We start from the raw sequence: 11,011 nt of genomic DNA, 5'->3' as shown, positions 1-11,011 counted from the left end.
GCCTCTTATCTGGAATCATGTAGCGAAGAGGTTAAGAACTTGGGTTTTAGAAAGCAAACAGGTCTGGCTTTGAATCCCAGCGTGGGCACTTTTTGTGTGACCTTCCGCATGTCATTCAATCTCTCTGTGCCTCGGTTTCTTAGTTTGTAGAAGAGTCATAAAATAGCATCCTTAAAAGCTGTTTAGTGAGGACTGAGTTAATAATATGTTTAAAACAGAGCAGTGTCTAGCACAATCTAAGCACTCAATAAATGTCATACACACCTGTGTGTGTGCGTGTGGTGTGTGTGTGTGTGTGTGTGTGTGTGTGTGTGTGTGTGTGTGTGTGTGTAAGTTTTGAAGAATGAATTGGAGTTTGTCAGCTTGAAAAAGAAGAGAAATAGGCACCTCCAGTTAAGGTCATTGCAGAGCTAAAAGCATACATTGAGCTACTCAACCCAAGACACAAGAAATCACTAATGGGTTAGTGGCGGGACAGAACAGAGTGCAAAAGGAATCAGTCACGTGTAGTTAGCAAAGAGTTGAGGTACTCAGGCCTAAGAGGAGAAAGGAGAATTTGGAGAATGTGGCTCCCTCGCCAACCGCCTGGTTCCCCAGCATCATCCCAGCAGCCGGTTAGCGTTCATAGCCCCGCCCCCACCAACCCCAACCAATCAGGAAGCTCTCAATGGCGTCCCATTGCCAGGCAACCAAATTGGCCCAGCCTTGTAGCTTGCGGCCTGTTTTCTCTCCCTTGGAGTGGGAACCTGAGCCGCACCCTGGAGCCGCCTTAAAATGGGGATCTGGGGGCCCCTCCGTGGGCCCCCCTTGGACTTTATCAGTGGAGTTCTGTTGTTTTAGTTCATATTTTATTTATGTTTATAAGAGATAAAGATACTCCTTTTCAAAGAGGGAAAGAGCTCATACAACTTTGTAACTTTCTAAAAACTGAATAATTCCAGGCTCTCCTTAACCTCTCCGTCTGGACTTCCTTTTCCTGTTGGTGAGAAACCCAGATGACTTGTTTTCCATTATTTCTGGGTCAGAAACCAGTTTGGAGTCTGTAATTGGCACTTGGCAGTCAGGGTGAAATTGCTGGATCTTCTCACACCAGTGGCTGCAGACCTGGAAGATTCTGGAGAAACTCTTCCCTTGGGGGAACAGGCTATGCCTGAAGGCTTGCCAAGATGAGCAAGTCACAAAGCACCAAGAAGATGCAGACTTGCCCCGACTTAGGGGACCTCTGGCCCTTTTACTCCTCAGAACTTCCATCCCAGGTAAGTCTCCCCTCTCAGGCAAAAGCAAACCCGTTTTCAAGACCAAGTGAAACGGGATGAGCCTCCAACTTGACAAGGGCGGGGGAAAGAGGAGAGTTGTGGTGTAATTAAAGTGTCGAGACACATCCCAGTCGCTATCAGTGGTTGGCTTCTCGTGAAGAACGAGAACAGCAGCCAGAATGGTGAGCTAGGCCATCCTATTAGCCAGTAATTCTGAAATGATGGGATAAATCGGCGGCAACACTGTAGAACATCAGGGGGAAATTAAGATGAATTGTAGGTTGGCCGCCGCAGAAATGATTTGCAGAGATCCGCTGGGCTTGAGGTGCGTAAACCTCCTCTCTCTTACAGAGAGAGAGTGCAGAGTGCCACGCTTTGGGTTTTGAAGCCTGACCTTGCTACAATAATTGGTGACAATTATTGACAGGAGACTAGTTGCTCAGCATCCCTGAACCTTTATTTCCATGTTTGCAAATGGAGTACAGGAACATCAACTTGGGCAGAAACAGGATGAGGACTAAGTAAAGTAAGATAGGAAAATTGTTTAGTGTGATACTGACACTTGGATAATGTGTACAAGTGACATGAGATGCCAATGTTGATTTGAAAGACAAAGAAGAATCATTGGTGTGTATTTAAGGACCAGAGTCAAGTGTTTCTGTTTTTAAATGATCGTAACTGGGGAGACCAGATATGTCTTTGTTAAGTGTGTTGGTTATTGTATCCACAAACCCTGATATCACCATTGATTGGCCAAGGTAGGTGAACAGCAGGGGAGAGGGTCAAAAGCCACAGTGGCCCACTGTGGTTCACTCAAAATCCTGTCCCAGGGAGGAGGACCTGGGGGTAAGTCAGTGCACAAAAGACAGCCTAAAATTCAGCCATGCTTTCGTGGGAGTCCAAAGTGTTCCTGAGCTTCGAGTTTCTAAGGATTAACACGCCTTTATGCACCGCTCATAGTGAGCTTGCTCAGCAAGATGCAGTCTTCACAGGCCTCCTTTCATCTCAAAATGCTACACAGAAGCGGGTTTCATCCAGAGCAGCCCCTTCAGGGACTGAACTTCCTGGCACAGTGGGCGGAGGGGGGGGGGGGATGAGGGAGAGGCTGAGGAGCAAAGGTGGCCACTGAAGAGGCAGAGGTGAGTGTGAGAGCATGGGCAGTGGACCCAAAGAGCCTGGGCCTGCTTCCTAGTGTCCAGTGATCTTGGGCACATCACAGCACTCCTCTGCTCCTGTGTTGGCATGTGTAAATGACCAACAAGACCTCCTCGTGGGATGGCTGTGAGCATGAAATGATATCCCCAAAGCTCCTAAAACAGCTCCTAGAACAGCTCCAAAGCTCCTAAAACAGCTCCTAGAACAGCTCCTGCCACATAGTCAGCATGCCCTACATGTTAGTTATATTGTGATTTCATTCATTTAGCAAACATTTATTGAACCCTTGTTATGTGCTCTTGTAACAAATAAGACCTGCCTTTAAAAAATTCATACTCTATAGTGTGTATGTTTGGGATGGGGAGTAAAAGACATAATAGGCATGTACTTACAATGCAGAATAACGAATGATGCTGGGGATGTATCATTGGGTGTCATGGGAACTCAGAGAAAGATAGCTAACTCAGTGTGCGTGCATGTGTGTGCATGTGCATGTGTGTATGTGTGTGTGTGTGTGTGTGTGTGTGTGTGTGAGAGAGAGAGAGAGAGAGAGAGAGAGAGAGAGAAACCATGTATTCAAGTAAATGCAAATGCAACAGAGTTTCCCATCTTGAGAGAAGAAAGTTGAGGAAGATACAAAGGTTGGAATGCTATCTCTTTCTTGGGATGAGGGTAGCTGAGATTCAGGCAGGGAGCCAGGAGAAAGGGAGAAGGCAAATGAACTAAGACCTCAGGCACTAAAGCCTCATTTTAATCCTGCTGACACCGCACCCTTTTTTAAGGAAATAATGAAGACCTCCAGGTGCCCCCAGTTCACATCTGAAGGATATGGTTCACATCACAAATTTCAACTTTTTGAGCTACTGTAAAGCACTGATTAACCGAAACCAGGCTAACTAGAAACTGACAAGCCACAAGGAAACATGCAAAGATCAGGATCAACTTCTGGTGCGAATGAAACCAATAAATATGATAGTTGGTGTGTACTGAGTATTCACCATGTGCCAGGTTCTGAGTAGTCATCTTTATGGGTGATGCTTCAGAACCACCTACAATACTTCAAGATATGAACGGTCACCTCCTCACCAGAGACATGGCAACCCTAAGTTTTAGGGAGGCCAGGCCCCTTACCCAAGGACAACCTACCAGCAAGGAACTGAGGAGGGACTCGAACTCTCCATTCTGTCTGGCTCCAAAATTTAAGCCCTTTCCGCCTGCCATGCTAACGAGCAGTGATTATTTGCATATGCCATGATGCCACCAGCTGAGGGTGGGGGAGAAGGTATGAGGCACAACCACTGGCTTCAAATAATTTTTATGTTTGTTTGGGGGGGTTAACATGAAAATGGGGAATAACAAAAGTCAGGCAGCTCAGGTAGCTGTCCAGTGAGAATTGTTCTGGAGAAAGATCTGGCTTCTCAGGAGAGGAAACTGAGGTTACACTGAGCTGCATGGTAATGTCGCTTACGCTGAGAACACCATGCATTAGTGTCATAGGTGACACTTGGGAGGGGGACTCCAGAATGGGTCTTGAGGCCCCCTGCTGCTCTCATCTTCTTTCTCCAGAGACGGAGGTTGCAATAGGTAACTAATGTTGCAGTGGCACCTGCCTTGTACAACATCTTCAGGTAGTTTTTTTCTTCAAGGGAAGGAATAGGAATAATATATGTAAATGCTCTGCTTGAATGTCTTCTCTTGATGAAACCGTATGTGGGGCTCTGGCTCCCTAATCTGTCACCCAGTTCCCTCTCCCTTTGTTTCCCAAGGCAGCAAACGACAAGTCTAATAGGATTGCTACAGAGGAGGGAGGGCGTAGGGGATGTGGAGATACCATGGACCCAGAGGTGGATTAAGGTCAGTTGAAGCCCCGGGTGCAGAAGAAAATATTGGGCCCCTTAAAAAAGAGAGAGAGAGAGAGACAGGGGAAATAAAAATACATGCTAGCCATATTTTTAAATAAATAAAAAATATTATGTACTATTAATATTAAAATTGCACATATGAAACCAAAATTGGTGTCATTAGAATAAAGCGTAAAGTTGGGGTTTTGCAGGGCCCTTCAGAAGTTGGGGCCCAGGGCGCACACCCAATGCGCCTACGATTAAATCCGCCTCTGCGTGGACCCCCATTTTCTTCCGTGGGAACGGGGAAAAAAGTGTGACAGGGGCACTTAGAATACCACCTCCATGTTCTAGAATGGAAATGCAGAAATGAGACTTGGCAAAAACTTTATAAAAGTGTAGAATCCTTTATACAAGCCCTGCCTCTTGGTGCCTGAAGTTTCTATATTGTTGTCATTAAAAACCCAGACAGACAGAGCTTCCCCAACTGGGGGCAGCCAGGCATCATATTGAGTGCTTTGTCATATCCTGGCTTGGTGATTAAAAGAGCAGGTTCTTCAGACAATGTGGGGTTCACACGCCAGCTCCACCTCTGTACTAGACTGTGTGACCCTGGAGAAATCAGTTCCTCTCTGCACCTCAGTTTCCTCGTGTGTGAAAGCAGCATGCCATATTTATCTCATCTTAGACACCTTCTATCTCAAGATACATCACAGTTGCTTTATCTTTGGGGGGTGGGGGTCCACTAAGAATAAAAGGGAAGTCTGACCTGTGGTGGCGCAGTGGATAAAGCATCGACCTGAAACACTGAGGTCGTGAGTTCGAAACCCTGGCCTTGCCTGGTCAAGGCATATATGGGAATTGATGCTTCCTGCCCCTCCCCCCTTCTCTCTCTCCTCCTCTCTAAAATGAATAAATAAAATATTTTTTTAAAAAAAAAGAAAGAAAGAAGGGGAAAAAGCTCTACTAATTAAACTGTAACCTGTTTCAATTATCAAATGTACCCCAGTTTTCAGAGGTGTTAGAATGTGGGGAGATAACGGGCTTCTTGGAATAGATGAAATACAGCTAAAAATACTCCTCTCTCACGGGTAGTTGTGAGGATCTGGTGAGCTAACGTGGGCAGAGCTCTCAGAACAGAGCCTGGCACGCCGTAAAGACAAATGTGATGCTTTAGTTCAGCCTTTCATCGACCCTATGGTAGAGGTGTTATTATTAGCCCCCTTTTGCACCTGGGTAGACTAAGGCTTAAAGAGCCCCCAGGGTCTGGTGCTCTGCTAAGAAGTTCGGGGAGAAGGAGACCCAGGCGTCAGGATACTCAACATGGAGAAGACCTTGGCCCGAACACCTCTGGCCCTCAGCCCGTGGGGAGAACGGCGATTCTCCCGGAAAGTCACTGTCGTCCCGCCCACTGTACACCTCCCACCACTGTCTGCCCCGCCCACTGTACACCTCCCACCACTGTCTGCCCCGCCCACTGTACACCTCCCACCACTGTCTGCCCCGCCCACTGTACACCTTTCTCCACTATCCGCCTCCCCCGCAGTCCACCCAGCCGGGCCACCTAGAGGCAGAAAAGGAGAATCAAGGTATTTTAGAAAGATTCCCCCTCAAAGAAACTTTGACTCCCGGCACAATATGTTTCCACGGCAAACAGGAACCGATTTTCCTCCTTGTCCAGATAGGAGAAATTGTGGCCTGAAGAGGTAAGCAGGAGCCACTGGCCTTTGTTCAAAGGGAGCTGGGGCTGGGCGATTTTTCTGGCCTCTAATCAGCGAGGCCACGCCCCCTGCACTGAATCACTGATCACCCTAAAAAATAAAATTCTATCCACCTCGTGAAATTCCATTCTGAAGAATCTCAGCCAGCCTCACCTCATGTTTACATCACTCAAGACTTAGGCTGGAACACAGCAGTGAGTCTTTTTCGCTCCCCTGTTACAGCCTGAGACAACTGCAGAAGTCAATTTGTTGCTTTCTTTTTAACTTTAGCCCCTTGCTTTCACTGGTAATGCTTTGCCTAGGCAAATCTTGCTGTGTCTAATTGCAGGCCCATGACAGTCCTGGCTCCCCACTGGGATAAATCAGGATGCAGGCAAGGCTCGTGTTCATTACCTCCCGACACAGGAAGAGCAACAGGCAGTTTCTTCATGCCAGACAGAAGACTGCAAAGAGGCCGCTGGTCCACACGGGGTGAGGGTGGGGAGGGGGACAGAAGAAACACATCAAAGAGTACTGTGGCTGTGATGGTGACTAAGTAGGGGTTCCGCCCTTGATGTCAGACAGAGGTGGGTTCAAAGCCCCTCTTTGACACTCTCTAATACAAGGTTCTGTGAAATGGGTTGATAATAATAGTAGGATCTACTACATAGATGTTTTGGAAGGATTAAATAATGGATGTGAACTAGTGAGCACAATACTCGGTATGCAGTTAACACATAGTAAGTAATGACAGTGACTGCTGTTATGATTCAGGCTCCTCTCTCTCCTCTGACTGCACACGAGTGCCACCATATCCATTCTGAAGACACGGTCAAGCCCAGAAATGAAGTCTGGAGGAAACTGAGCATTAAACTGACTGTAAAGTCACATGAGGAGGGTAGAGTCCATCATTAGAGAGGTCATGCCCCAGTTGAAGGGTTGGAGGGAAGACACAGGTCTAGGGATAACTTTCAGAACAGGTACAGGAGTATATTTGCATGAAGGATGTGGTACCTTGCAGGAGAGAGTTCATCCTGATGGCAAAAATTCTTGACCCAGTTAAAAACCTTGATTATAAAAAAAGGGGTGCCCCTGGGCATGATTTTATTCCCTTGGAGTTAACTCTCTGCCCAGTCCCATTACTCATCTTTGAATCTTATGGAGAATCAGAAGGAAGGGAGAAATTAGGATCATTTTTGGCTGTGTATCAATTAGGATCATTTTTGGCTGTGAGAGAAAAACTGAAAAGCAGGGACATAAACAAAATAAATTTATTTTTCTCATACAACAAGTCTAGAGGTGGATGACTGCTGGCATTGGTTCAGGAGCTCACTAATGTCAGGACTGGCAGGACCTTTTCTCTCATGATCACAGAATGGCTGCCCCAGCTCCAGGCATCACAACTCATTCCAGCAGAAAGAGGAAAAAGTGAGAAGTAAAAGCCATGGTTGTCCCTTTTATGGAGCAAATAAAGGCTGTTGAGAAACCTTCACAGCATATTTCCTATTATGTCTCACTTGCCAGAATAGTGTCACCTGCCTTTTCTAATTGCAAGAATGACAGGGAACGGGTGTATCTAACATGATGGTGGAAGGCAGTGGCAAGGGGGAGAAATGAAGGTACTGAAGAGGAGTATTAAACTGACTAATCAGCAGTGACTGGCACAAATGATTCTACAGAAACTCACACATTGGATGTCCCAAGCAATACACTGACAGCGACCTAAAAAAGAGAGACATCCCTTACCCTACACAACAATTGCTTAGTATTCTCAAGAGCGTTTATGCATCGTGGTATTTTAAAAAACAGAACAGTATCCATCAGAGAGAATATAGAGGCCCGGGAACATTCATTCATTCAACTAATACAGGGTGGAGCAAAAGTAGGTCTACAGTTGTTTGCATGGAAGATAATACAATAATTCATAAATACTAATACAAGAATAAATTCTGTTTCACGTACTCACAACTGTAAACCTACTTTTGCCCCACCCTGTATTTACTGAGCTCCAAGAATGTGCCAAGCATGATGTTAAGTGTTGGGGATACTGACATGAACACAGAACCCCCACCCCTTCTGGAAACTTTGAAAAATATGTACTTAGAGCAAATAACATGAAGAGCTGAGACCGTGGAATGGGCACCATCCATATTCCTATGACTTCCATCCATTTCCACTGCGTGGAGGGGCTCTAAGAAACTGTGGGTAGACAAGCATTTGCACAACTATAGGAAGAGACCTATTCTTGAACCCCTTTCAGCATTTCCACAGCCTCCAAAGACTCAGCTGTTGGCTGTTAAATTCAGAAGCTGCAGAACCCACGTGGGGTTCAGTGGCAAGGGGCACTTACATAATCTGACAGAAGCCAATTAAACCCTTCTTGGACTGAATAAACCAGCATGTTTTTCTCAGAGAGCTTTCTGACAGCTAAATTCAAAACCATCATCACCGGTAATGGGATACCTTCTATCAGGAGATGGTGGCATTTTCCCTTCTAAATCCCTGTTTTCAAACTATGCCGAGAAAATTTCTTACGAGGCTCAGTTTTGATCTAACGCATTTCTGCCTACATTGGGATGTGTGCAATCGGTAGTTTTATTTAATAACTTGAAAATTAGCCACATCTAGTGATCTGCAAGCCTGGAAGTGCCTTGGGGTTTTAGGATCTCATGAAGTGGGAAGATTATACAGCTGGGATGGTTTAGGGTTGTCACGGGATTCAAAGGGTACATGGTGGACTGAAGCTCAGTGGTGGACATGACAGAAAATAATGTCCACTGTAGCCTGGTACATGGTCAGGGTCTATATTTAACAGCTACTGTGACAGATGTTGGGGGTGCTAATATGACTCAGACCTGAGGTCTTCTCCTAAAGAACCCACAATTCCATTGGAGAGAAAATTCATAAATAACCACAAATCAAGATAGCAAATAGGAAGTACCAAAAAAATAAAGGTGAAAAATATATAGGAGCTATATAAGTTCTATTATTTACACATATACAAATAAGAAAGTATAGGTTATATAAGTTCTACCATGGGAATGTGCTGTGATGCCATGAAATCTGAATCTTCAGCATTGCTGGATGTAGACTTGTCTCCTACCAACAAGACATGGAACCAAAGCTAGAACTTGTTTTCTAATATATAAGGGATGGGTGTATATTACCATTCTCCTGCAAGACACAAGTTCTTTCTTGGTACCCTGACAAAATGCTCCCCTACAGAACTCCAAATTAATCTTTTTAAAAAATTGGTGGGAAAGAGGATGAGGAGAGGGGGAGGGGGAGGGGAGAGAGAGAGGGAGAGGGAGAGGGAGAGAGAGAGAGGGATCAATTTGTTGTTCTACTTGTCTATGCATTCATGGGCTGATTCTTGTATGTGCCCTGACTAGGAATCGAACTCGCATCCATGGGGTATAAAGGTGATGCTCAGATTAACTGCACTACCTGGCCAGGGCCAGATCAATTTTTTTTAATTTTTTTTTTTTTTACAGGGACAGAGAGAGAGTCAGAGAGAGGGATAGACAGGGACAGACAGACAGGAACGGAGAAAGATGAGAAGCATCAATCATCGGTTTTTTGTTGCAAGACCTTGGTTGTTCACTGATTGCTTTCTCATATGTGCCTTGACCGCAGGCCTTTAGCAGATCGAGTAACCCCTTGCTCAAGCCAGCGACCTTGGGTCCAAGCTGGTGAGCTTTGCTCAAACCAGATGAGCCGCGCTTAAGCTGGTGACCTCAGAGTCTTGAACCTGGGTCCTCTGCATCCCAGTCCAATGCTTTATCCACTGAGCCACCGCCTGGTCAGGCCAGATCAATCTTTTAATACTGTTTCTCTCTCCATACACAAAGTTGCCCAAGTTTTCTACCCCAAGAGGTTGTCAAATGAGGGAGGCCTTTGCTCCATGAATTCCCACTAACGTTTTCCATAACCAGAAGGGTCTAATGTGTTATTTCTTTCAAGGCTTTGCATCTCAGCGGGGCAGGGTTTCTCAGCCTTGCGCCCCTGACATCTAGTACCCACAGGCTGCCCGGTGCATTGTAGCATGTTGAGCAGCATCCCGACCTCTATCCACTAGATGCCAGTAGCATCTCCAGCTGTGGCAACTAAAAATGTATCCAGATATTGCCAAATGTTTCCTGGGGGCAAAATTATTCCCAGTGGAGAACCACTGCAATGGAGGACGCCTGAAGTCCTGAATACATTTCCCTAGTTAAATGCATATCCCCTTATAAATAAATAATGCTATTGTGTATCCAAATGTTCAGGCAGAAACCTGAGCTTCCTCTAGACCTCGCCTTGTCTATCATCCCTTATGTCCAATCAGCTGCCTCCCAGTAGCTGTTTTGTGGACACTGCCTCCTTCCTTAAGGTCACTACCTTGTCCAGGGCACAATCATCTCTAGCCTGGACTATTATATCTTCCCCCTAACTGTCCTCTTTACCTTCAATCTGACCTTCTTTCAACCCATTCTCATTCAATGCCAATATGACATCATTCCCCTGGTTGTTGGGAGGATTGTTGAGATAATGCCAAAAACAGCCCCTGGCACATAGTAAGTGCTCATTAAATGTTATCTCTTCATATTTCCACTTAGGGAGGGAAGCTATTGGCTCCCAAATATCAAGATCACAACATTTAAAAACTGACATTTCCAGAGATGATAACTCTCGTGTCGATTATGTTTCATGCATTCAGGAAAAGGCAGCCGAAAGGGTAACATGACTAAAATGTTGCCTTTCCAAGAGCCCTTGAAGAAAATACCCAAAAGGCAATTACACATGACTGTCGCCTATGTTGCTATTGCTCATTAGCTGATTTTATCCTCTAATCAACCTGCTCCTTGATATTTTTAGACCTTTTAGAAGAGGCCTTTCAAAATACATGAAGCAATGCCTATTGACAGGTAGCAAGGAATTTGAGAGAGCATGAATCTGGCATTTTTGGAGGATAAGGGAAAATTATAGAGTTGGGGGAGAGCGCTGAGTTCCGTGGGAAGCAGGGAGCGCAGCCTGGATGATTCTATAGCCCCAACCAGCCACCTTGCCTGTTCCCTTT

At 45.5% G+C, this 11,011-nt stretch overlaps 1 protein-coding gene across 2 annotated transcripts in view; it reads left to right on the top strand.

Moving 5' to 3' along the window:
- Positions 1-752: 752 nt before the first annotated feature.
- Positions 753-11,011, top strand: part of CCDC60 (coiled-coil domain containing 60) — a 143,706-nt gene continuing 133,447 nt past the window's right edge. The window contains exons 1-2 of one of the 2 annotated variants that reach the window (XM_066365977.1): positions 753-982; positions 1,094-1,256. In XM_066365977.1, coding sequence (XP_066222074.1) covers positions 1,167-1,256 — 90 coding nt within the window. In that variant the 5' untranslated portion in view covers positions 753-982; positions 1,094-1,166. Of the gene's footprint in view, positions 1,257-11,011 lie in introns of both variants that reach the window. The other variant, XM_066365978.1, reaches the window with a different exon arrangement.

Source organism: Saccopteryx leptura, chromosome 2 (genome assembly GCF_036850995.1).
Source record: "Saccopteryx leptura isolate mSacLep1 chromosome 2, mSacLep1_pri_phased_curated, whole genome shotgun sequence".
Taxonomy (NCBI): Eukaryota; Metazoa; Chordata; class Mammalia; order Chiroptera; family Emballonuridae; genus Saccopteryx; species Saccopteryx leptura.
Note: the sequence above shows the minus strand (reverse complement) of the source record. Positions and strands in the feature narration are given on the sequence as shown.